The sequence below is a fragment of the Hemiscyllium ocellatum genome, chromosome 21, assembly GCF_020745735.1.
Source record: "Hemiscyllium ocellatum isolate sHemOce1 chromosome 21, sHemOce1.pat.X.cur, whole genome shotgun sequence".
Taxonomy (NCBI): domain Eukaryota; kingdom Metazoa; phylum Chordata; class Chondrichthyes; order Orectolobiformes; family Hemiscylliidae; genus Hemiscyllium; species Hemiscyllium ocellatum.
The window spans coordinates 37,722,857-37,749,047 of NC_083421.1; the positions used below are offsets into that span (position 1 = coordinate 37,722,857).

A 26,191-nucleotide genomic window follows, 5' to 3' on the forward strand; every position below is an offset into this window, starting at 1 on the left:
TCTGAGGTTTAATTATTTTGGAAACAGCTACAAAGAAGGGAGAAGTTCAGTGAATAGGGCGGACCAATGACAATGAAGATACTTACCTCCTTTTCATTTCTCGGCCGCAATCTTCATTAATCTCTGACCGAGGCACAGATCCCTCAATCTAAACTCTATGCCTACTCTTTATAATGCATGCAATTCAGATTGGTGCCCAACATAACCACATGGATATTTCATTAGAACAAATTACTAGAACAAACAAGTTTTTGATACCATATGTAATTGTCAGTTGTTTCCAATTATGTTGTTATTTAAACATGAAGAATGACAATGCTACAATGAAGACTTCTGTACTACATTATCAGCATTCTGTCTGGCACTTATAATTGGTGACATATCTCAACTGCTGTCGTACTGTACAGTGTCACAGTTTGTGTTTCATTAATTTGTATGGAAGCCTTCCAGACACACCAAAACCTGTAAAAGCACCTTGAAATCAAGTTTAACATTCAATTCAAAACACATCAATACATAAAACTTCAGTTATGTCTCACTTTGATAACAGTCCCACATTACAATCAACTTCATTCCTCAAAATAGGATTGGCAACACTGTTCGCTTACTCAGGTGATAGCCCCCGCCCAGTAAGTTAAAGCACCTACTAACCCACCTTCCATTTGTCATCAAGCAATGTAAAGGAGTTGTGTATTGTATTCAACTATAGCTCACATGAGAACACAGCTTCACTGTTGTCATGTCTCTCCATTACTATTGCATGACACACACCCAGCCAATAATCACGGAACATAATTACATTGCACTCTCAGCATGTTACAATTTAATAGATTCTAAAAGATCAGAGTTCTGACAGGTCAGTTTCTATTCTGACTGGAATAGTAGCTGTGAACTCAGTTGTTGACCGTCTGTTGGTACAGATCTTCAGCATACTTAGAAATGCTTGCACTGGTTTGGATAGGGTAGTTTCAAAAATGAACTATTTTATTCTGAATAAAGTCTTTATGTCAAGCACACTAAGGATTTTCCTTGGTCCTATTACCACTTGTCAGAGCCCCAATCAGAACCAGTGACAGAAATTAGAAACCAAGCGATAGTAATTGGTAGCTGATCATTCTGCTCCAAACTTTGACTTCATTAAACTCCAGGCTAGAAAAGGATTTGCCAGGCATTTCTGATTTCTAGAAACTGGATGACAAACAGTAATTACCGCTGGGAATTCAGCTCTGATTCCATGAAGGTCTTATGGCACAGTCCCAAACTCTGGGCTAGAACACATGGCTCAAGTCTCACCTGTCACAGGTCGGTACCATAACATATCTGAACAGGTCTGACTGAAAATTATATAGCATTGGAGGACATTTAATCCATCATACCTGCACTTGCACTTTGGAAAAGATGTTCTAAGTAATCCCACAAGATGCATTTTCCTCATAGCAGAGGCTAGAAAGGTTGGGACTCGTTTCATGCACTGTAGATGGTTGAGGAGTGACCTTATAGAGTTTTCTCGAATAATGAGAGGTATAGATAAGGTGAATAGCAGGTGTCTTTTCTCGAGGGTGGGGGATTTCAAGACTAGGGACCTATTTTTAAGGTAAGAGGAGAAATATTTTAAAAAGACATTGGGGCAACTTTTTTTTTAAAAAAACAGGGGTTTGTATGTGGAATAAACTTTCCGAGGGGGTGGTGAATGCGGGTACAGTTACAACGTTTAAGAGACATTTGGATACGTATGTGAACAAGAAATGTTTGAAGGGATATGGGCCAAACGCAGGCAGGGATAACTAGTTTAGTTTATGGTTGCTTAGATTAGTTTAGATTATGGTCCAACTACTCCATGCTGACCAAAGGGTCTGTTTCTGTGCTGTATGACTCGATAACTCCCTGCACATTCACCTTGCTCTGCATGTTCCTCCAAACTTTAGACAGCCACACAAACAGAAATTGCCAGGGAAACTCAGCAGGTCTGGCAGCAGCTGCGGAGAGAAAGTGAACGTCTCCAAAGATAGCAATGCACAAATCTCTCTATAATTTCTCAGTTCTCAGGAGAATGTAAGTGCATGTGCCTGTGCTTGTACTAATACAAGAACCGATAATCATTCAATTTGTTTGGATACGTACATTCAATGAATAAATACTCACCAGAATCCAGGCCCTCTGTCGGTCATGAAACTTGCCCTTTAACTTTGGTTGGATTGCAGTTCCCAGTTCTGGTAAAAGCTCCTCCATTACCAGATTACTTATGATCTTGAGGAGAGAGAGAAAGAGAAAGAAAGAAAAAAAAAAGACTTGATAATGATCTTTGCCAATAACTTTGCACCACTACAAGTGCTTCAAGTGGCAGTGAGATATTTGATTCATCAGTTTTACATCACCAAAGCTCAGATGGCCAACCAACATTTCCAGAAGAAACTGGATTCATTATCTTCGCTTCCATCACCAACCCAGCCTGAAAAATCATTCATCATTGATGGAACTTCTTTAGTTTTCTTCTTGTGATGAATCAAATTAAAGACATTACAAAACTTCAACTGCACAACAAACTTTCCAATGCAGAATGAAACCTAGATTAAAACAAATAAAAAGTAACGTAATCATCTAATTTTCTTGATTCCTTTGTCCCAGGTTTCCCTCTATGCCATTAATACTCCCCAGAGAGCTTGGAGCAAAGGGGCAAGCAAGCGAGTGTAAAGCGCAAATGCCTGAAAGTGGAGATCTGAAAGATGCTTTGACCAAACAGGGACACTTTCAGTATACCTCACGTAGTAACACTGATCAAAATTTATTTTGAAAATAACTGCACTAAAATGCTGGGTTTATGAGGTGATCTTGGCCTACATTACAAATGTGACTCTTGCAATAAGTGGTTTAAGAAAGGCACACAGCATGTGCTATAAACAGAGAAAAGACATCTTTTGCACATTAGAATACTTGAGCCAACGTAATAACCAAAATAACTTGGTTGTAAAAGTAAATCTACACAAGCCATCTGCTAAAAATGATCACTTTCCATATCACCCATTCACACTCGAATAGTTCAGCAATGAACACTTTTTTTTTATTAAGTCATCAGATGTTTGCTGAATAAAACATTTCAAATTAATGAAGAAATTGCACTCTTTTACATAGTACTTCCACAAATTCCACCAAAGGCCTCATGAACAAAACAGAACTTTTTGGTAAATTTTAATTTACAAGAACATTACCAGATTTTGATTAAAAATTAAACTTGGTGAGCTTTTGGAACAGAAGGTTTGAGAACAAAACCAAATGAGGCCATTGTGTTTCTGTATAAAGGCACTGGTTCTTTTGGGAGAACACTTGAGGGGGGAAAAAAAATAATACTGAAGGTCCCAAAAACTGATCAACATTTGCAAAGATTGGAAGAAAAAGAAAACAGATTCCCAGCATATGCAGTTTTTCCTGTGGCTGCATTTCCTATTTGGAATACTGGAGGAAATTCCAACCCATTATTTACAAAAATGGTACATACATAAGAAAATATAATTGCAGGAATTTACTTTGAGGAAGGATGGAAATAATTGTACTTACATGTTTGTTTGCTTGGGGAAAAGGATATCAGTGATTGAGCAAGTTTCAGATTATAAAGAAAACTGGCACTGAACAATTTGATTTTGAGAGAGAGTTGAAATGAGGCACAACAGTTTAAAAATGTCAGAAATAAGGGGCATTCAACAGGGGAGGATGGGAAATGTTTCACTCAAATCCTAGGCATTTTGTCGACTGGTTTCTGAGGAAAATATTACAGCATAGACAATGATAAAATAGTAAAATCTATTAATCACAGCAGGCTGTGGGTTACAAATAACTATATTTTGTCCATTGGGTTAACTTTAGCTCTTGCCAACATACAACTGGGACTGGCGCTATGGTAAATGTTTGCCATTATTTCGTAGAGCACCAGCCAATAAGAGGTTCGCTTTTCATTGGTTAGTCATGGTACACAAAATTGCCAGAATACCCCCAAGTAAAATATTTTTTAAAAAGTGCATACTTGTTTTCCAAATTCTCTTCCCTTTCCTGAAGGCATTGGTTTATGCCACTGCAAAGCTTTGCCAACCTGGGACGGTCTTTCTCCCCAAAGAGCAATCCTTCATGAAACCCCACGCACTCTAGCACCTGTTAAAGACCAATTCCGACTGCACACAAACACTTTCGACTAGGTTGAGGAAGATAGATTTTTTTTTCTGCTCCCACAGCAGAAGGAAGCTAGTTCTTAATGATTCAACATGAGACCTGATAATGGAAGACTCCTAGTAAAAGGTAAGAGATTTATTCATAGAAATCAGGGCAGCTGTAATAAAAACAGGTGGCTTATGATGGATAAACAAAATCTAAAATAAGTTTAAATACTCATTGCCCCTATCATGGTTCTTGATGAATTCGTAACTTGGTGCTCAATTTCATTGTTCAGCCAATAAACTGAAACTTGTTGAAAAGACCACTCAGCACTAAAGTTGAAAGTACAATTGGGGACAAACTGAAGTTAACGGCTAATTATCATTACTGCATTAAAAGGAAACAAACAATTGTGGATGCTGAAAACCTCAAACAAAAACAAAAAATGCTGGAGAAACTAAGCAGGACTGACGATATCTGTGGAGAGAAAGCAGATGGAACTTTCCAAGTGCAGAACTGATTGTAGCGAGGAAAGAGGGCATACCAGCAGGGCACAAGTGAGACTGACAGACGAAAAATGGATAAAGGTGAGCCTGGGAAAAAGGAATGCTGCTGATGGGGTCCATTAGCAGATAAAAATGAGCTGGCTGTAATGACAGTAGCCCATGTGATGACAATAGCCCATGTAATAAGGCCTGGTGATTGAGAGAGTACTCAGGTCCTCAAATTATTCACTAACTATTGGGCACACTACAGTCTTCAGAATCCAAGTAGAAAATGAGATAATGTTCTTCAAGTTGCACTGAGCACAGCATCAGAAACTTAGGGTCGTTTTTGAGACCAGAAATTAGGGGTTTTACTTTGTTTCCCCACTTTGTGGAACACCAACATTCTGTCTGCAAAAACTATCCTGAGCTTCTCGTTGCCTGCCACTTCAACACAGCACATTCTCTGACCAACACTTCTGTCTCAGGCTTGCTGCAGCGCTCCAGCAGCGCTCAGTGCAAGTTGGAAGAACAGTATCTCATCTTCCGCTTGGGGACCCCGTGGTCTTCAGGATTCAATTTGAAGTTCAATAATTTGAGGGCCTGAGCATCTTCTCCCACACACCAGGCCTTGTCAGCATATGGGCTGCTTTCATTACAGTCAAGTCATTTTCACCCACTCATGGTCTCCTATTAGCAATGGTTCTTTCTCCCAGGCTCACCCTTACCCATTCTTTTGTCTACGCAACCGCGGTTCTCACTTTCTGGGCTCCATTTCCACCTATTTATTTCTCCCCCACCCCATCTTCAGCATATACCAACATTTTCCTAGTTACAATCAGTTCTGAAGGGAGGTCACTGCACTCGAAACATTAACTCCATTCTTTCCCTTGACAGATGCTGTCAGACCTCCAGCAATTTGTTTTTATTATTACTTTACTGTTGTTAGCTTCAGGAGAATGGCAGGGAGGTCCGGAAAGGGGCCATGTTATCAGAAGGTCAAGAAACACTAGGGGATCGATGGTATAATTTCTCTTTCTTTATAAAGCTTTTGCCGAAATTTCAGCTGTGGCTTAGTTCTTTGTAGAAAACATGGCAGGCAATCATGAACAGAAACTTTGGGACAGGAAGGAGGAGGATGTGAAAAATATCCAACCTTAATTCAATTTGAATGCAACAAAAAGATCATAGTTGGCTTGATACCAAAAGCTGACAAAGTTTAAAAAGTACAGAATGTGATCCATCACCTTCTCAGTATTCTGAATTACACCAAGTATGCATTGTGAGGATATAATGTTACTGGGAAAAGTAAGTGAATACATTTAATGGACACTCCATTATACCTGGGCATATTCAGAAACATATGGACATAATCCACTGCTCCATAAAAGAGACGGATTTTTAGCTTTCCATTTACATTACTGCTGAGGACTTGATACTTCACAGCATCTCAAACTAACATGTCATATGACAACACTTCTGCAGGGAAAGGAAGGAAAGACATCTGACAGCCTTGCTTCACAGTGGCAAAGTATATACCATAAATTGAACAACTTCACTGCATGGAAATGGAAATTCACAGGATTTCTTTAGCTGTTGAGGTTAAAGCACCTCAGGCAGTGGAACAAAAAAAAACACATCATTTCGCATGACCTCTGACTACACTCATCAAATATCTGAAACCACAAACCTTGCAATGGAAACAGTCACCTGGCTTCACTGCTCAGAAAAAGTCACCAGTAGCCAAATATGAGGAAAAAGTGGGGCCTGCAGATGCTGGAGATGAAAGGCTTATGTCCAAAACGTCAATTCTCTTGCTCTTCTGATGCTGCCTGTCTAGATCCAATTACAATATTCTTAAAATCTTCATGGAAACAACAGAAGCTTTGGTTTTATTCCATTGAAATAACATGGTCATAGGTTCAATGTTTAGGAGCTGTGGCAACTAACAGCTAACTAACTACGTTAAAATTTCTGCAGAGCGCTTTATAGTTAACTTCCCATAAAGTCAAAGGACACAAATTTGTACTGTGGCTCTTGAAGGTACAACTACATCTATACCCTATAAAGCAATGCCAAATGATTACTAATAATGATCCCAATCAGCAGTCAATACCCACATTCACAATGAGCACAGTGTCTGTCAGGATCCAGAAACTCTTCACTAGAAGAGGAAAAGTCAAAGCAGTCTTTGCTTCTTTACAAATGCATTCTAAGGACCCTGTTAGTTAATTTTCTAAATTTGTTCAAGCAGCAATTGTTCTAGCTGACTACCCAGCCTAAATGACTGCCATCCTCCACTCCCAGTGAGATACCACTAGCCATCCATTTGGTATCTTGCAAAGATGACACAGAAGTCTAGCTCCTTGGTTGGGTGAAAAGGCTGGCATAAACACACCTGACACATCACATCACCTGCATGTGCCACACCTCTTGTACCTCAACAGAATAACATCTTGTCATCATTGGTGATCCCTTGCAGATCAGGATGACTCTCTTCCACTCTCAGGGTGAGGCTGCAGATGGCTGTACTGACCAAAGCAGCTACTTCAAGCTCTGTTACACTTGGGGCAAAACATGGCCATGGGAACAGGGTGGGATGTTGGTGTGGCAGCATGCTCCTTTCACTTGGTTTCTGCTTTTTCCCCCCCAACGGTAAGTCTCGAGGTGCTCCACGCCTTCCCAGATGCTGCTCCTCCATTTTGGACGGTCTTGGGCCAATGATTCCCAGGTGTCTATGGGAATGTCACACTTCACATGTGAGATCTTGAGGGTGTCCTCTATGCAGCTGGGGCTCACCTGCCTTTTCGGGGCTGGGAGTAGAGAACCTGCTTGGGGAGTCTCATGTCGATCATACTGACGATGTATCCAGCCCATCACAGCCAATCTAGGGAGGTGGAGGGGGTGGGGGGAGGCCCATGTCAGTGCCTTGATGCTTTGTACCAAAAAGGGGGAACCATTCACCCCTTCATACATTATCACATCATGCTCAGCACAAAAGCTTGTTACAAATGGAGTGGGTGCACTGAGCTTTAACTGTGACTTTCTCCACTTCAGAGATTAGCATGAAGAAAGGTCTCTTGTTCAGATTTTAACATGGATTAATTTCATTTCCTGAAAGCATATTTGTTTTGACAAGAACTTTTTTTGCTGCACAAATTAATCTTTGTAAGTATTCATCACTCCTGAGAGGTTTGGCATCGTTGGCCTTTGAACTTTTTCACAATACACAGGGATTTTTTTTTGTTGTCTTGTATCACCTAGCCGACTTTGAGAAGAAGGTCTACAGAGAAGACTATGCACAATGGCAACTTGGGTAGAAAGCCTTTAGAGTAATAGAATTTGGTTATGTGGCAAAATTCCACCTTCTCCCTCCGAGAGCTTTGGACAAAAATGATCAAACTCTGTTTGTGCAGTGTATAATTCATACTCTAAAGTCTGCAATCTTCTGCACAACTTTAGGGCAAATTGTTGCCAAAGATCTCAGACCACTAAGAGAAAAGGCCAGGGTGATGCTGTGTGAGAGATATGATTTTCATGAATTGTGACTATGACGAGACTTGTGCACATTGGTTGGTTCTGGATTGTTGGCATCTGTAAGGGATAGAAGCTTAGGTGAGCTTCTATATTGGCACCGCAGTGTGATTCTGCCAACACACAAAAACATTGATCCATTGCATGCCATGTTCTCCTAGCTAGTACTACTTGCTGAGGTACATGTCTTTAAGATGCATAGTGATAACCTTATGTCCTCTGTTGATTTTAGGATTGAGTGGTCACTGTCTTTTCAGGACACAGGATATTAGTAGTTGGAAAAGCTTCTGATCACCATACATCATTGACATTTTATATGAGATTAACAATATGGAAAGCTTGGCCAGCTTCTGAAATTTGTCTTTTGCTTGTCCACTCTGAACTACACCGATATGTTTGCATTTGTTTTGTTTTAAATTTATTCACCCCTGGGAGATGGGCATCATTGACTGGGACTGCCGACTCCTAGTTACCTTGGAGTTGGTGGTGAGCTGCCTTCTTGAACTAACATGAACCTTAATTTTCTCAAAGCCAACAACCATTCAACAAAAGGTGCAGAAGTAAGCTATTAGGAACATCTTTTTCAAGCCCAAAAGATCCATCCTAAATGCATTAACTGATGCGAGGCAATTACTAATTTAACCAGCCTGTCAGACAGCTCCTCTTCAGAAAACAAAATCACATTCATTTGCTTTATTATGGCATCTTCCAACCAACTGTTCACTCTCTTCATGATAAGTTGGAATATGTCCATCCTCAAGTTTTTTTTTAAACTTTGGGGTGGTCTTGGAGTTTAGCAGGTGTTTTTGGTATCTTTGCAATTATCCACAGAAAGACTAGATGGGGTACTTCTGCGAAGCACTGACCCCTGCCATCGCTATTGGCAAGCAAAGTTTTTCCACTTCAGTTCTCAGGATTAGTTATTGCTTGATCTGTACAATAGAACTGCATACATGGTTTGAACAGCTATAATTCAACGATTGTGTCACTAAACGCACACTAAATATGTGGGTTTCTGTTATCTATGATTCCGCCTTAAATATTTTGCCTTGTCCACCCCTGACTGTGTGACTGTAATTAAACACTGCCATTATTCCCTTCAAGACTACTACTCGACTGGCCTCAGTCCTTTTAAAACTCCTGCTTCCCTAACAAAGTTCTTACAGGAACTAAAACAGAACTTGCTGGCAAAATCCCACACGTCTGGCAGCATCTTTGGGGCAAAAATCAGAGTTAACATTTTGAGTGGAAAGTGGAGTTGCAGATAGATAGAATAGCGAAGGAGGCATTTGGTATGCTTTCCTTTATCGGTCAGAGTATTGAGTACAGGAGTTGGGAGGTCATATTGTGGCTGTACAGGACATTGGTGAGACCACTTTTGGAATATTGCATGCAATTCTGCTCTCCTTCCTATCGGAAAGATGTTGTGAAACTTGAAAGGGTTCAGAAAAGATTTACAAGGATGCTACCGGGGTTGGAGGATTTGAGCTATAGGGAGAGGGTGACCAGGCTGGGGCTGTTTTCCCTGGAGCATCGGAGGCTGAGGGGTGACCTTATAGAGGTTTACAGAATCATGAGGGGCATGGATAGGATAAATAGACAAAGTCTTTTCCTTGGAATGGGGGAGTCCAGAACTAGAGGGCACAGTTTTAGGGTGAGAGGGGAAAGATATAAAAGAGACCTAAGGGGCAACTTTTTCCACACAGAGAGTGGTACATGTATGGAATGAGCTGCCAGAGGAAGTGGTGGAGGCTGGTACAATTGCAACATTTAAAATAAATTTGGATGGGTATATGAATAGGAAGGATTTGGAGGGATATGGGCCAGGTGCTGGCAGGTAGGACTAGATTGGTTGGGATATCTGGTCGGCATGGACGGGTTGGACCGAAGGGTCTGTTTCCATGATGTACATCTCTGACTCTGAGTCAGAAGACTCTTCATCAGAAATTAATCAACTTTACAGGCATGTAATAGCAGGTTCTAATCTCCAACATCTGCAGTCCTCATTTTCCCCTATTTGAATTCGATTTTGCTCATCCTGGGAATAGTTTAAAGAATACAAAGCTCTTCTAGAAATAGGATGAATCAAATCAATATTTTATTATTCCTGTGATATAAGCCTATTACAAAAAGGGTAACCCAACTGCAATAAAGATAGTATCATTGTCACAACACACAAGCTGAACAGTTCTAATACAATGACTACTAATGCAGACCAGAGGATGAAATAATGCACCCGCAAACAATATTTTCACACAAAAACTTTATAGGGAAATAAGTCTTCAATGAGCCAGATGATCCCTTCAGTTTTGTCATTTCCTGTTTCGAAAAGGTGACAAAGTACCCCTTTGTTTCAGGTATGGTCCTGGAGCAGACATGAGCCATCTAAACCTGTGGATCACTAATTTCATTTCATATGACCAATACATCCATTCTGTCACGACACACAGTGCCACATGGTCAAACACTTAAAAAAAAAGCATGGAATAACAAAATAACACTAACTAGCTGTGGGCTCCACAGAGTTAGCAAAGTGCTAATTCTGTACCAGAGTGAAATGGTGCTGGCTCAAGTAGAACAGCAGTAATCATCACGCTCCACAGTGCAATAAGCCTGTTCAACCACAACCATTAGTCTGAATTTACTCGTGCTGATGAATTTACAGCTGCTGGTATAAATCTAACATGCAGAGAAGCGAAAGGAAATAACTGCATCCACATCCTTTCGGGATTAGGGGCTCACATGAGGGGTGAAAGAAGAGGTGCCGCATGTACACAAGAACAGTCTAGTCTTGTAAAATGACTGCAAACAGTAATTGAAAGTATTCTCCCCATATTGTTCCAAAGACCACTATAAAGATCAATACCTTCTACAAACTATGAAGTCACCTTGCTTTGGTGGGTTTAAGGCCATTGACAGTGGTCATGTTTGATTCTGTTATATTGTCGTTTGGTTTTAATACATTACAACACAAGTGCTTTCACCTGTAATGACACTACACCATTCCAAAGACCATGACACCACATCCTTCAATTCCTAAATTCTTGCAATTATAATCTTAGAGACAGAGAAGAGGATCTACTCTAAGATTCAGAAGTACTTCCAATTAGTCAGGTCACTATAACGGACTACCTTCAGTCATTATCTCAACTGACCTGCTGACACAGACAGCCAATCTCACTTGCACTTGTCAAACACACCCCACGTCCTTCAAATGCTTGGGATTTAATAATTTGATCATCATAAACATAGTCTCAGCATTGGTGAAACTGAGATAGCTGGTATCAACTACAGGCCTTTACTTCATATCCGTGAAAAAAATGGAGGGAACAACATTAGTTTGGAGTCATTTTCTAAAGTAGCTTCCAGGCTAGAAATGGAGACAGCTGTATATTTGGATTTGTATTGGCTGCTGTCGATTAGCAGCCCCATTAAGATGTGACACTCTACCAAATTATGTAAACCACTTCATGTCCTGAATGAATCAGTGGGAATGAAGTTTGGAAGAGAACAAGTGGAATATGTTTTACACACAGATGCGACTGGCACTTTGATGGGGCTACGGCCACTTGATTTTCACAGTGGCAACGTAGAAAAGAAGTTGAAGCCTGAATAAAACATCTGGCAGAAGGGAGGTAGCGTTTAATGTATTACAGAATGCAAGCAAAATTAAGATGTGGCATAACATTATAAGTGAGGTAGAGTCGAGTGTGCTGCTGGAAAAGCACAGCAAGTCAGGCAGCATCCGAGGAGCAGGAGAATCAACGTTTCAGGCATGAGGCCTCCTACTGCCCCCTTGACTATGACCTCACTTCCCATCACCAAGCCATCAAAAATGCTACCTGACCTGCTGTACTTTTCCAGCACTACACACTCAACTCTGACCTCCAGCATCTGCAGTCCCCACCTTCTCCCCATTATAAGTGAGATAGCTTACCTGTGCTTGATTACCACACAGCATGTCCCATGTGCCATACTGATCTTTTGACTGACGGTACAATCGGACAGCATCTGTGAAGGCTGGAGTCTCTACTTTGCAATCCTCAGGCAATCCTGTAATACAACAAAATGCTTACATATGAAATATTACATTGAACAACTCTCATGCTTCACACAATTTTAAATGATTTATATTGCTGCATGATTTATGCATGGTTGACCAATTGATTGAGTCATTGGGGGATGAAGAGAAGAGGTTTACAAAAGGAGGCTGTCAGTCATGTATTACTCACCTTTTACTTACCTTTTACTTGCACTTTCCAAACCTATTCCCACTGGTTTGCCCTCCCTTCACATTCTCCACATCTTTCTCAGCGTCAAGTGTTTATTTCATTTTCCCTTAAACAATGGAATGCCTATGCCTCACTCAGTAATGATTAGCATTGCATATACCAACAATTGTCAATTAGATTGTGCATAACCTTTACTCTCACTGACAACTTCCAGTGAAATACTTGTATTGACTCAAAGAAAAAGGCCTTTTCCATAAAATCCACAATGTTGCTGCACTTCTACATGCAAGGATATATACTGACAGCGTTTAACTAATCCTGTTCATCAGCATCTTTCCGCCATCAAGTGTCTGATCCTAGTTTAGAATCATAGAATACCTACCACACGCCCTTCATCCTCCCAAAACTTTGCAAACAATTTTAATGCGAACCAAATAAAAAAACCTGATTATCATTCTATTAAATGTCTTTCTGAAGCATGTTTTGGTCTTCCTTGTTGTCTTCCATTTCCAACAGCAGGTAGTGTGCTGAGATTTTTGTTTGCCTGGAGTTAGGGGGTTCAGAGGAAAAGGATATTTGATCAAGAGTAGAGGTTTTCTTTTCCGGCATTGCTGGCCGATCCAGCATTTGCTCTCCTGAGTTGCTTTTGAGATGGTGGTGTTGAGCTGCCTTCTTAAACTGTTCACGTGTTGCATGTAGACCTACAATGTCCTTCGGAGGGAATTTCAGGAATTTGATGCAACAAGAGTGAAGGACAACTATACACTTGCGTCTCAGGATGGTGAGTGGCTTGGAAAGGAACTTGCAAGTGATGCTGCTACCCTAGACCTACTAGATGAAAGTGGTCATGGGTTTAGAAGATAATACCTAAGCATCTTTAGTGAATTTCTGTTGGACATCTTGTAGATAGCAGCAGCAGTGTATATTGAGTAGTGGTGGGGGTGGTGGTGGTGGAGAGTGTGGATGCAGTATCAATCAAGTGACTGCTTTATCCTTGATGGTGTCACACTGCTCGAGTGTTGCTGGGGCAGTACTCATCCAGGCAAGAAGGAAGTATTCCATCACAATCCTGACTTGGGCCTTTAAACGGACAAGCTTTGGGCAGTTAGAAGGCGAGTTATTCACAGGATTCCTAGCCTCTGACCTACTCTTGTAGCCACCCTGTTCATATGGTGAGTCCAATTGAGTTTCTGAGTCAACCCCCAAGCTTGTTGATAGAGGGGGATTCAGTGATTGCAACACCATCGAACCTCAAGGGCAGTGGTTAGATGGTCTCTTATTGGAGATGGTGATAGCCAAGCCTTTGCATGTTGTGAATATCACTTGCCAGTTTTCAGCCCAAGCCTGGATATTTTCCAGATCTTGTTGCATTCAAACATTGACTACTTCAGTACCCTAGGAGTTGTGAAAGTGCAATGTTCAGCACCAATCAGCAACCATCCCCACTTTTGACCTTATGATGGAGGGAAGGGCATTGATAAAGCAACTGAAGATAGTTGGGCCGAATAGCCTGAGCGTAACCCAAACTGAACTTTAGTGAGCAGGTTACTGCTGAGCACAGGCTACTTGACTGCACTTTTGATGACACCTTCCATTATTTTACTAATGATTGAGGTGTAGTCCTCTGGGGTGGTAATTGACTGGGTTGGATTGGTCTTGTTTGTGGAGACGTCATACCCAGGCAATTTTCCACATTGGCACTGTAACTGTACTGGAAGTGGTTAGGCCAACTTTTTTTGAGCAGTCAATGGGTATAAAAGTTTGTTCCTTCTGCTGGTTGCAGGATCTCAAGCTATCCTAACCTCGGTCGCAATGACGTAGGTTTACAACATAACAGTTCAATTAATTCCAAACAACCTTCCTAGGAAAGGAAACACAAGGTAAAAGGGTGTAATAGATGCTGATCTTCAGGAGGTTTGGCTTAGAACACATTGTTGGTGCAGAGTAGAATGAAGCTTCAGGTCAATTGCAAAAAAGGTCAGCATTGTGGTAAAATAGTTAACTTTTTCAACAGTGCTCTTCACCCCCGTTGAATGACACTCACACACAGTCTTATTCTCCCAAAGAAAACAAAATCACAAGGTTTCTCAAAGTCATGGGATCAGCATAAACCACATTAAACACAGTATTTATAACTGTGGAGGGAGTTATAAAAGGATGCACCAATGACAGGAAAGGGGATGAGATTGGAATAAGGGTTTACTGTATTTACCATGCTGACATCAAACATCTCAAGTTTTTGGACTCTCAAAAAACTTTACACAAAGAGGATTTTCACATAGGCAGAACAACTGGTACACATAAAAGAAACAGTTAGCATTTACAATTTTGTGACCAAACCCAATTAATTAAAAAAAAGGGAGAAATTAATGATGTTCAGCTTTGAAACATTTTGCCTGAAAGCAAATGTACTCATGATCTTATGCTTAAGGCATAAGATATCAAACAAGAACTTCAGTACTCTAAATTATCAAGCCTTTAGAGAGCCTTCTGTTTATTGTGCACTGTGTCACACTTTGTCAATAATACCCTTTTTTTTAAAAAGAAAAGAAAACAGCTTATCCTCCAAGGCACCATAAAAATGCAAAGAGAGATCAGCTAGTGGGGTTGAACACATTTTACACAATCCTCCGAACTCTCTCTGTTCAACTGCTTTGTCTAACCCATCAAGCAATGCCCATTCAATGCAGACTAAGAGAAACAAAGTTATTTACAAATCAAGGAAAACAATTGATGATAGCAGAAAGACTATTTACACAGAGATGCTGAAACTGTTTCTGAATTTGGACAATCAATTCGCTTTAGTCAAAGCCAAATTAAGTCTGCAATGTATGAACCTCAGCTCCATAGTGGCACTTCTGACTCAGCCAGCAGGTTCGGACTTAAAATTTCATTCCAGGGACTTGGGTACAATTTTCATAAACATTTCTGAATTACTGAGCACACTATACAGGCCAAGATCACATATATCAGATGAATCACGAAACGAAGGTCCACTCCCCTGTCAGATGGGCATAAAAGATCCGATGGTACTTTCTTTTTAATATAAAGAAAGAGGAGCAGGGGCATTCTGCTGTGTGCCCTTGTCAACATCTGGTCCTCAATCAAGAATCAAAGGATTGCTAGTCATTGTGTTGCTGTTTGAGAAACCTTGCTGCATGGAGGTTGACTGCCATGTTCTACACTTGATTTTAAATAAACCTCATTGTAACTCAAAGAATGTTACAGCCAAGGGTCATGAAAGGTGCTATATAAATGCAAGCCTGCCTTTCTCGTACTGACAAGATGTAGAGGGGGAAATAATTATCCTGTGCCAGTGACACTGGCTTGGGACTGCATAGTAAGTACACATTTGCAAAGATGGGAGGAATTTTGAAAGCTGCTCAATTAAAAACAAGGGCAATAAGCTTGTGCTCCTCATGACAGCTTCCAAATTCCAATCCATCCACAAGTATAAACCATCAGGGGAATTTAATGCTAAATTGTTTCTATTGGCAATCAGTTATTTGTTGCTGCAATGACATTACTCAAACTGTTCCATCAGAACTTTCAAACTTGATCAGCAACTGTGTGTTTTGATAAGAAAAGAACTATACAGCAAATTTTAAACCACTTTGGTTCTTGATTATAGTAAAGATGATGTCAGAAATCTTTACAGAAGTCAGAAACATCTGCTTTAAAAGCACAGCTTTGGAAAGCTTCCTAAAGTCAGGATCCTCCAAAATAGCAACTGTTCATTGAATTGCAAAACAAAATCTCTTGACTATTGTTGTGATTTGGCTAGTATGTTTACTTTTTTCCCCCAAAATAGAGCCAACATGTTGTGCTAGTTACATGTATTCCTTATACATCCCATTTCTTTAGAGATCAGAATTAATCATTCGTACGTACAAATCGACAGGTTGTCTGTCAGATTGAAAAAGTATTACGAAGCAGGGTCTAAACCTCAACGTATAAATATGAGTATTTAATTCAAGGTAAAATGATGTCCAGAAAGGAAAACAGTTAGGAAAAGAAAGATGGGATTCATGGGGAAGAGATGATGAGGACAAAAATTAAAAGTAACCAAGTTTTGTGCCGTTTTAAATGAACGAGGCTCCGCATTTATAACATGAAATGTTCAAGAACGTAGAGTTTAATTCCCTGTAATCAAGTCTTAGCACACCATTCAAAAACTTCCTTGTGTTCAAAGTTCTCACATTTTCTACACTGTTTGGACAGTAAGTACCACAACTTTGTGATGTTACCCATGCTTTTGGGAGCGAATGTAATTTCAGTGCGAGCTACTGTGTGCATGAAAGAACTGATTTCCTTCTCACTTTACAATTTCCAAATTTATATTGAGTCGCCATTTGGCCTCTTCTGCTAAGAGAGAAAAAAGGTTCTGTACCAGGTACATCTTTCTGTACTCCCTAATTTTTAGAATTAAATTGACTGAGCTATAATGAAGACACTCAGTCCAAACCACATCCAACCCTCCTTTTCTTATCTGATCTGCACAAGATTCCACACATTCTTATATGAAGATTACACATACATGTTTAAATCTAGTATACTGACATTTTTAAAATTTGGCAAGACGACTGGATAGGTTGGGTTTGTTTTCCTTGGAGCAAAAGAATGTGGGGGGGGGGGGGGGGGGGGGCGGTGGGTTACAAAATTGAGGCACGGACAGGATAGATTGTGAGAATCTTTTCTCCTTGCAGATGTGTCTAAAACCAAAGGGCATAAGTTAGTTGAGGAGCAAGTGGCTTAATGTAGGTCAGTGGAAGTATTTTTCACCTAGATGGGAGTAGAAATATGCAACGTGCAGACTGAAAAGGGGAGTGGAGGCAGGTACTCTTGCAACAGCTAGGAAGCATCTAGATGGGCCAGGGCATTGTAGGCTATGGACTAAGTACAGGTAAATGGGATCAGTGTAGTTTGATGTGTGTTGGTTGAATTAGACAGAAATAGGCCCTTCAGCCCATCATATGACTGAATTTTCAGCCCAAGGTATAGGAAGGATGAAACGATGGATGTTTAAACAATCTCGTGGACATCTCCTTTTGTAGACCTCAAATAAGGAAAGTGAGGCATATTACAGCCAATAGCTAGGATGTCATTAAGTTCTGTCCATCAGAAGCCAGACTTCCCCCACATCATCTCTCCTTCTGCTTTTCTCTCCTTCCAACTTACCCAGAGACGCAAGATGTTCAGAAGTTCCTCTGAAAGGCATGTGCTGGAGCCCCACCCCACCTATGAATAGCCGACAGGAAGGCTTATCATGTGAAGAGAAAAAAAGACAGCATACAAGTTGGAAAGAATAAATCATGCAAAAGGATTACAAAGGGAAATAGGGCAATTTAATTAAGTCAGAAGTTATGAACCATTACCCACAAGCAACAAATCATAAAAAAATGAAACACATGGAAGTAGTTACATATCAATGTAAGTGCAGATTAAACTATAACTCATGCATGGTCATTCTTCGGAAATACTTGCATGGGAAGGCAGATAGACAGCATCTGGTATGACTCATGTCCTGTATGGTCAGATTTTTCTAAAGGACAGCAGATGCCAAGGAAATACTACTGCAACTTTACTGTATGCAAATATAGATAATGCCTCAAAAGACTATCCTCTCCCCTTTGGAGTTCCATGTTCAAAGCAACTCTGAAATTTGATAAGACACAATGTAATTATTTCTCTGGCTTGTGTCAATGAATCAAGGAATACACAATACTGCTGGCAATTGACATTTGATTATTTCCGAAAAAAATTGTTGAATCTTTTCACCTTATACTGATCATTCACAAGAATATTAAAGTCAAGTAAAACAACATTTTTATACTACAAGTTGACTGGTTGGCAAGTGATTGGTAGAGGAATTACCACAGAGAATGCACCAGTCAGACCATGATTGACAGTTCACTGCATAGCTTTGGTTAGATTTCAACCAAGCAAGTTGTCTGATCAGTTTATTCTTCAGGATAATGGCTTGACCATAGAATGGCTATCACCAATTTTGATCAGTTGAAACAGGAGCAGTACAGTGTGTGCGTGTTCTATCGGTCTGAACATAACAGGGTCCCATGTATTCACTTATTTGGCTTCCTTTAAGCACAATGCATCATACTGCATGTCAGACTGACAATCTTAAATTGGTCATCAGCATAATTCTCGTACAAATGTGATTTAGCAAATGTTAAACAAAATCATACATCATTTGGAGTTTTGTAAGCACGTGTTCATTGGGTGTAGTCAGCATCTTGCCTGTCACAAAGCCAAATTAATTCAATTTGCTTTGAATTAACACAAGGGTTATGCCATTTGATACAACCTCCAGTCATAGAGTCAGAGTTTTAGCACAGAAACAGACCCTTTGGTCCAACTCATTCACAAGGCCAGATATCCTAAACTGATCTAGTCCCATCTGCCATATCCCTCTAAACCCTCCCTAATATCATATACCTTTCAAAATGTTGTAATTGTACCAGCCTCTACTATCTCCTATGGCAGCCTATTCCAGACATACACCACCCTCTGTGTGAAAAAGTTGCCTCCCAGTCCCTTTTAAATCTTTATCCTCTCACCTTAAACCTATGCCTTTAAGTTTTGGACTCCCCTACCCCATCCATGCCCTTCATGATTTTATAAATCTCTATCAGGTCAATCCTCAGTCTTTGGGGCATCCAGCATATCTATCCAATATCATACCCACATTGAAATGCATATATCACAAGATTGACTTAGGAGTTACGTAGAATGCCATTTTGGCTTGATAGCAGAGTAGATCATCTTATGCTGTATACTGCACACATACACAAATAGGCTTCAGGCTGGAAGGCAGAAAGCATACAGCAAAAATTCCCCAAAATCAAACCACTAACCTGCAATTGTTTAGCACCTTTAACATCACGAAATGTCCTGGCAAAGCACTGCAGAGGACGTTATAAACCACAGGAGGAGATATTAGGTCAGTTGACCAAAAGCTTAATCAAAGTAGTAAGTTTGTAACAAGTTTCTTAAAAAGGAGGAAAGCAACATAGATACAGATAGGGATGGAATTCCAGATGTTGGGATCCACAAGCTGAAAGCATATCGCCAACAGTGGAGCAATTACAACTGGGAATGCAAAAGGAATCAGATCAGTGGACCATGGATATCTTGGAGGACTGTGGGACTGGAAGAGCAGATATAGGCAAGCACAAGGACTTGGAGAGATGGGAAGAAACAAGGAGAACTTTCAAGTCAAGGCATGGCTATGAATTAAGACAGCAGAAGCATATTGGATGACCTCAAATTGACGTAGTGCAGAATGTGGGCGACCGGTCAGGAAAACGAAGTAATGACGAAATGCAAAATGAAACAATGGAGAAAGAGATTTAGCACAGCATGCCTATACTGAAAGCAATGTAAAAGATTTTGTGGAGCTGAGTGACAGAGTCCACGAGGCCAAGGATCTCATGTTCCAGACATGCTGTACTTCCAAACTTGTAACCTCTTCCAGCAGAAATGGAGAAACTAGAATTCTAACAGTCACTGTAAAAGGTTATGAACAGCGATAAGGTGATATGCAGATGTTGATTGTCAACCTGGCAAAGAGAGCAACCTGTAAGAATTATCATTACAAGGGAGAAGTTGGAGGACAATTCCCTGTACTGTGATTGAAACAAAGAAAATTTCATGACAATTTGCTTTTGAACTTGGAACTACACAAAAATCGTAACATAAATGAGAAGGGAATTGGTGAAGTACTAGAAAAAGAATACATTAGCGTAGGGAAATAAAAGCAAGAAATTAAGATCAGAATCAACTCAGGTCAACAAACTAGTGCCAAGAGACATAATTAGCTGATTAGCACCAACACCCATTCCCCACTTGGCTCCACATTCTCTTCCCATGAAATACAAACAAAATGATCCATTTGAGTAGTTTGTAATACTCAGAAAGACCAAGTTAAAATTCCATTACCATGCGTACTGTACACACTAGCTCCTTTCAGAGCAGTGACCTTATGAAAAACTTTCCCTTCCAAATTAAATCTGCACTCAAGTACAAGAACATTTGTACCAAAAATTACTTAATCTAATAGGGAATGATTTTTTTAAAAAAATTATATTTTACAGAATGCCTGACACAACAAACTTGTGCATTGCATCCTTTGACATAGTCTAACAGTTGAAAAGTGAAGAATCCTAGAAATATGAATCACTTGACATTTCTCAGAAAAATTGCCTAAAAAAAAACTCAGCTAGAAACCAAGGCTGAGAAAGGGCAATCGTTGAGATCAGCCATTCCAGTTTTCTTCCCTTAGTGCTTGACCAGATCAGGGCAAAACCAAATATTGGAGCCATATCACACCCAAAATAAAACAGTTAGTGAGTTGAGCCCCAGGGAATGGAATGCCATGTCCAATGATTACTTGCTTGTGAGAAGATGTACAGTTGATTATAAGTTTACATTGCTGCTAAAAAATCTAAAATTGCACTTTCCTTCCACATCTCTTTGACCTGTAGGAAGTGCAGTTTGGTCTTTGAGGTCAGGATAGGCAGCATTCCAAGAAGAATCAAGCATCTTCCTCTACTGGCCATTGAAGCCTGTGGAGGCGGTTGTACAGATCTGGGTTCTTTGGCACCGTTAGCTGACAGCCACAGAGGCCATTCTGAACAAAATTAAACTTGCTTCAGTCCCTGCGAAATGCATCAACCAGTGAGACAAACAATTATACCAATCACAAGCAGCTATTGGATTAAACCTTACCTCATGAGGCTCACATACATTTTGGATTGAATGCAAATATTCTCCCAGTCTAGGGACTGAAGTCTCTTAAATTTAGGCAGTATTATTAAAGTGTGTTAGAGCTGGAAGAAGTACAAGATATGCAAATACAGCTGATCACAACTTTCATCTGGAGCAGGATTACTTCCTTGAAAGAAACTGTCTTCACATTTAAAGAAAATCAAGTCTCTGCACATCTCTGGATATTGCAGGGTGCAAGCTAGCACACTAGAGGGAGCACAGAAGAGGTTGGTTGGGATATTGCCAGGATGGAGAATCTTAGCTATGTGGAGAGACTGGACAGGCAGTGTTAATGAATTTGGAACAGGGGCAGCCAAATGGAGATTATCATTGAATTGTTCAAAAATGATGAGCCTAGACAGTGGGAACATGTGGGACTTTACTTCAATTAACAAAGGGACGTCAGTAACCAGGGGCAGGCACAAAATAACTGGCAAAAAGATTTGAGGGGTTTGAGATAGACATTTTCACCCAGGTGGTGATAGGGGGTTTGGAACACTCTGCCTAAATAGGAAGAAAGTCTCATAACTCAGATACACATAAGTCTCACAATCTAGTTGACAAGAAACCAATTGTGAGAAGGCAGAATTAAACCAGAAAGTTCTTTTCACCCAGCACAGAGACGGTGGGATGAAAAGCCATCTTCTGTGCTGTAAATCTGTATTTCAATGCCCCTCAAACTGGATTTTAAGATTGAAGCAGCCTACTTTCTTCATGAACTCCCACTCCGTGAGGGAGCCTCAAACTATGCCCGACACAGATAGGTAACAGTCAAAGCTATTTTGACATTGGCGAAAGCATGTTCAACATTCCATGTGGTTTGAAAAATATTTCAATCTGAATCATTTAATGTGAGCTTTGCTCCACTTCACTATTTAGAATGTTTCCAGATCAATATCATAGCAGTCAATTTCCTGAATCACTTGCAGAAATTATGCCAGACTGTCTGCATTAACCAAACCAACTGAAGCTTGCAGTGAAACTTTCTGTGCAGCTGATTGTCAGTGTTTGAAATTTAAAAAATCTGCTTAAACATCAAGCACCACCAATAAAACCAGGAGGCCGATGTCTTCCATTGCCATGATTCAACAGTGTCAGAGGATCTTTGCTCTACTCCCATAATTACACATGGCTGTTGAGACCCTCATTCGCTTTAATTATGTTCTATAGCGTTTACAACGCAAAAACAGGCCACTCAGCTCTCAGGTTGGCTTTGTGCTGAGTATATGCCTCCAACATCTAACCCCATGAATGCATCCTCATCCTCTCTCGCTCTCTCAAGGCTGGATAGCCTCCCTTGAATGTGTCAGTAACATTAGTATCAACTATTAGCAGTGATAGCTATTTCCAAATTCTAACCACACTTTGGGGATAGTAAGGACTGCAGATGCTGAAAAGTTAGAGATGATTAATTGTGGAGCTGAAAAAAGAACAGCAGGTCAAGCAGCATCAAAGGAGCAAGACCCTTCATTAGGATAAAAAGTCCTGCTTGAAACGTCAAGTCTCCTGCTCTTCTAATGCTACTTTACATGCTGTGCTTTGTCCAGCTCCACACTTTATCAACCTCTGTTTGGGGACAGACACATCTTCTCAATTCCACACTGGATATATGAATGACTGTCACAAATATACTAGCTCTGGTTTCAGGTTTCGAAGTGGAAACGATGAGCAGAGTTTTCACTGGAGATCAAAATGAGACTCAAAAACTTGCACTGGTTGGGAATGCAGGGGAAGCAGTCATTTACTGGTGATTATGGTGATTATCCTCAGACTGGTCAATTCATGACAGTGGGTAGATTAATAAACAGGTAAATGTGTAGATTCCATGCAATTTTGATTTTTGATACAGTGACCCTTAGGTGCTTGATGTCCTAATTATGTTTGATTAGTACATTTCAAAAACAGTAGGCATTGGGGAGCCAATAGAAGACTTGCCAACTCAAACACAGCAGCAGGATGTTCTCTCAGGAAATTGAACGAGAGGGTGCCCCAAGACTGAGACAACCTCGCTCAACATTTTGGAAGCCTATAATGCACAAAGGTCTTTGCAGTGGATCCACCTTTACTGCAGGGCTACCCATCAAACTGGGAAGTATGCAGCTGCGGCTGAAACCAGACCCCATTTCTCAGCCTGTTCTGGGTGTTGATGGTTTTTGTCTGCTGCTAGAGATCTACTGATTGGCACTGTCCTCATCTCTTCCACGGTCTCCCCAACCATCCATGGCAACCTGGAGGCTGATGGGAAAAATTCCAGTCACCTAACGATGGATCATTAGTTTATGGCTACTTGCCATTTCCAGGCATGAAGCTCTGCAGCTCTACATCCCTCCTTATACATTTCCAGAAAAATTGTTCCAGGGTGGAATACAGCTGGTGACCTGGGACATTGGGCAGGGGTGTGAATTTTCTCACCAGCCCCCAGTCACTTTCCTCATCTTCTCCAATCAGAGACAGAGACATTATATAATCTTAAAGCCCTTTTATCAGTTATTGCTCTGTTTTCTCTTTATGACTTTTGAACCAGACCTCTTCAATCCTTCCTGAAAGTTACACTCCAGTAACTCTTCCCCCATCTTTAATCACTTAATATCCTTTTTTATAATACGGAGACAAGAATTGCTCACAATGCTATATAAAGGATCCCAGTTACAGAGATGTACATACACAAGACCCAGGCAATCGGCATGGGCTAGTAAGTGCCAAGTAACATTCATGCTCAGTGCTGGGTAATCATCCCCAATATGGGGATCTAACCACCTCCACTTGACATTCAATGGCATTACAACCAACGGATTGTGCACTAACAATATGGGGGCTACCACTGCGCAGAAACTGAACTGGAAAATCCATACACTGACGAGAGTGATAATAAAGCATAGCAGGTCAGGTAGCATCCAAGGAGCAGGCATTAGCCCTTCATCTAAACACTGTGGTGACAAAGTCAGAAGCTAAGATTCCTATGGAGAGGCACTGACATCCTACATCTCCCCATCCCCATACTCCCTCTCTGACTCCCCAAGCCTGTCCAGCACTGACAAAAAACTATTAGATAGCGTGATGCAATACTCCCCACAAGCTTGGATGAATGCAACTCCAACAAAACAAAGTCAACACCATCCAGGACAAGTGACTGAAGAAAAATGTCCCTGAACAACAGGTTGTAGCTCCAGTTTCAGAAGAATTGCTCATCCAAGAGGAATGTTCGTGTGCACGCCTTTTTATTTAAAGCAAAAAGAGCTCTGTGCAAACATTTGCAAGAGCTTTCAATTACATAACTACATCATCAATCATTTTCATCTTGGTTTCAGCAGCTAAGCTGAGGTAGTCGGGTGATACCATCAAATATGCCTTTTCCACCCTTCAGATACTCCTCCAACACACTCCTGATGGTCTCCCCATGTTCAACCTCAACTTTAGCTCATTCAAAACTCTGCAGCCTACATCCCAAACTGCACTGGGTGCCTTTACCCATCACACCTGCATTTGTTGATCTATACTGACTCTTGGCTGAGCAACACTGACTTAAAAATTCTCATCTGTTTTCAAAACCTCAACTGGTCCTGCCCTCAATGTCTGCAATCCTCAAATTCTGGCCTCTCCAGCATCCTGACTATTATTGGCCCATTGGTGACTACGACTTCAGCTGATGGACCTTCAGCACTGGAATGGTCTTCCTAAACCCATTTTATTCCCCAAAATAAGTTACATACATGTGATTGAAAACATTGCTTGCAATTTGTTGGCAGGATGCTTCCTTTAAGCTCAAGTCTCCTTGTACACTCAAGGTTCAAGTTTTATTGTAACTTTGCCTGTAAGATGACCAGTTATTTCTCATATATAACAAATCTCAAGTGCATCTTACACACACCTGAATTATATGAAGTGAGAGAAATAGCTGCACTGAGGCTGGTATCCCATCAAGTCACTGTTTATTTACACATGACTAGACCTTGACTTTAGTACTGCCTCTTCAGACCCAGCTACAGTGTCAATATCTCAGACGCTCCCCTTTTTATCCTCAGAAGCTCCCCGATTGAACCAGATGGGCAGCATGTTGGCTCAGTGGTTAGCACTGCTGCCTCACAGCATCCTGGTCCCAAGTTCAATTCCAGCCTCAGGTGACTGTCTGCGTGGAGTTTGCACATCCTCCCTGTGCCTGCGTGGGTTTCCTCTGGGTGCTCTGATTTCCTCCCACATTCCAAAGATATGCAGGTCAGGTGGATTGTCCATGCTAAATTGCCCATACTGTTCGGTGAATTAGTCAGAGGGAAATGGGCCTGGGTGGGTTACTCTTTGGAGGGTCAGTGTGGACTGGTTGGGCCGAAGGGCCTGTTTCCACACTGTAGGGAATTTAACCTAATTGTTCTGAGGTCCAGCTGGCTGTTGATGCGAGCTTGTCTGAAGCATTTTGAGCCTGACTTAGTTACAAATGCTTTTGGCCCTGCATGAACTACATAAAACCTTTGTTTAGAAATTCTTCAATTTAACTATCTTCCAATATCCAGCTCTTGTCCTGTAATTTAGTCTCTCTGCAGCATATAAATAGTTGAGGTATATAAACCATGCTTTTTTTTTATTGACTCTGGCAGAAGACATACAGCCTTGTTTTGTTATCTAATTGTAGACAATTATGGCAAGAACCAGAGCTAAAAATTACAACCACATGAAAAAGCAGTGCTCAGAAATCTAGAGCTTCCAAATAAACCTGTTGGACTATAACCTGGTGTTGTGATTTTTAACTTTGTCCATCCCATTTCAACACCAGCACCTCCAAGTCATAAGAACCAGAGCAGTGATAATCTTCTCAAAATGTGCTGCCCTGTATTTCATGCTGCACTACTCATTCTTCTCTATGCAAAGATCCTAATCTCACTTAAACTACAGGGTCTCTCTGTTAACATCTGTCCTGTTCCAAGTGTCTGTTGCCCAGCATTGTAGCCGGTTCCAATTTCAGAGCTAGACTTCTGCCAAGATATCAACACTATACGTGGCTTCGCCTAGTTTACATTGCCTTCA

General features: G+C 40.7%; 1 protein-coding gene across 1 annotated transcript in view; it reads right to left on the reverse strand.

Moving 5' to 3' along the window:
* LOC132825826 (protein Niban 2-like) overlaps nucleotides 1–26,191 on the reverse strand; it is a 188,263-nt gene that overhangs the window by 28,848 nt on the left and 133,224 nt on the right. The window contains exons 6-7 of the mRNA XM_060841342.1: nucleotides 12,097–12,212; nucleotides 2,143–2,247 (exon numbers count right to left, since the gene is read on the reverse strand). Coding sequence (XP_060697325.1) covers nucleotides 2,143–2,247; nucleotides 12,097–12,212 — 221 coding nt within the window. The remainder of the gene's footprint in view (nucleotides 1–2,142; nucleotides 2,248–12,096; nucleotides 12,213–26,191) is intronic.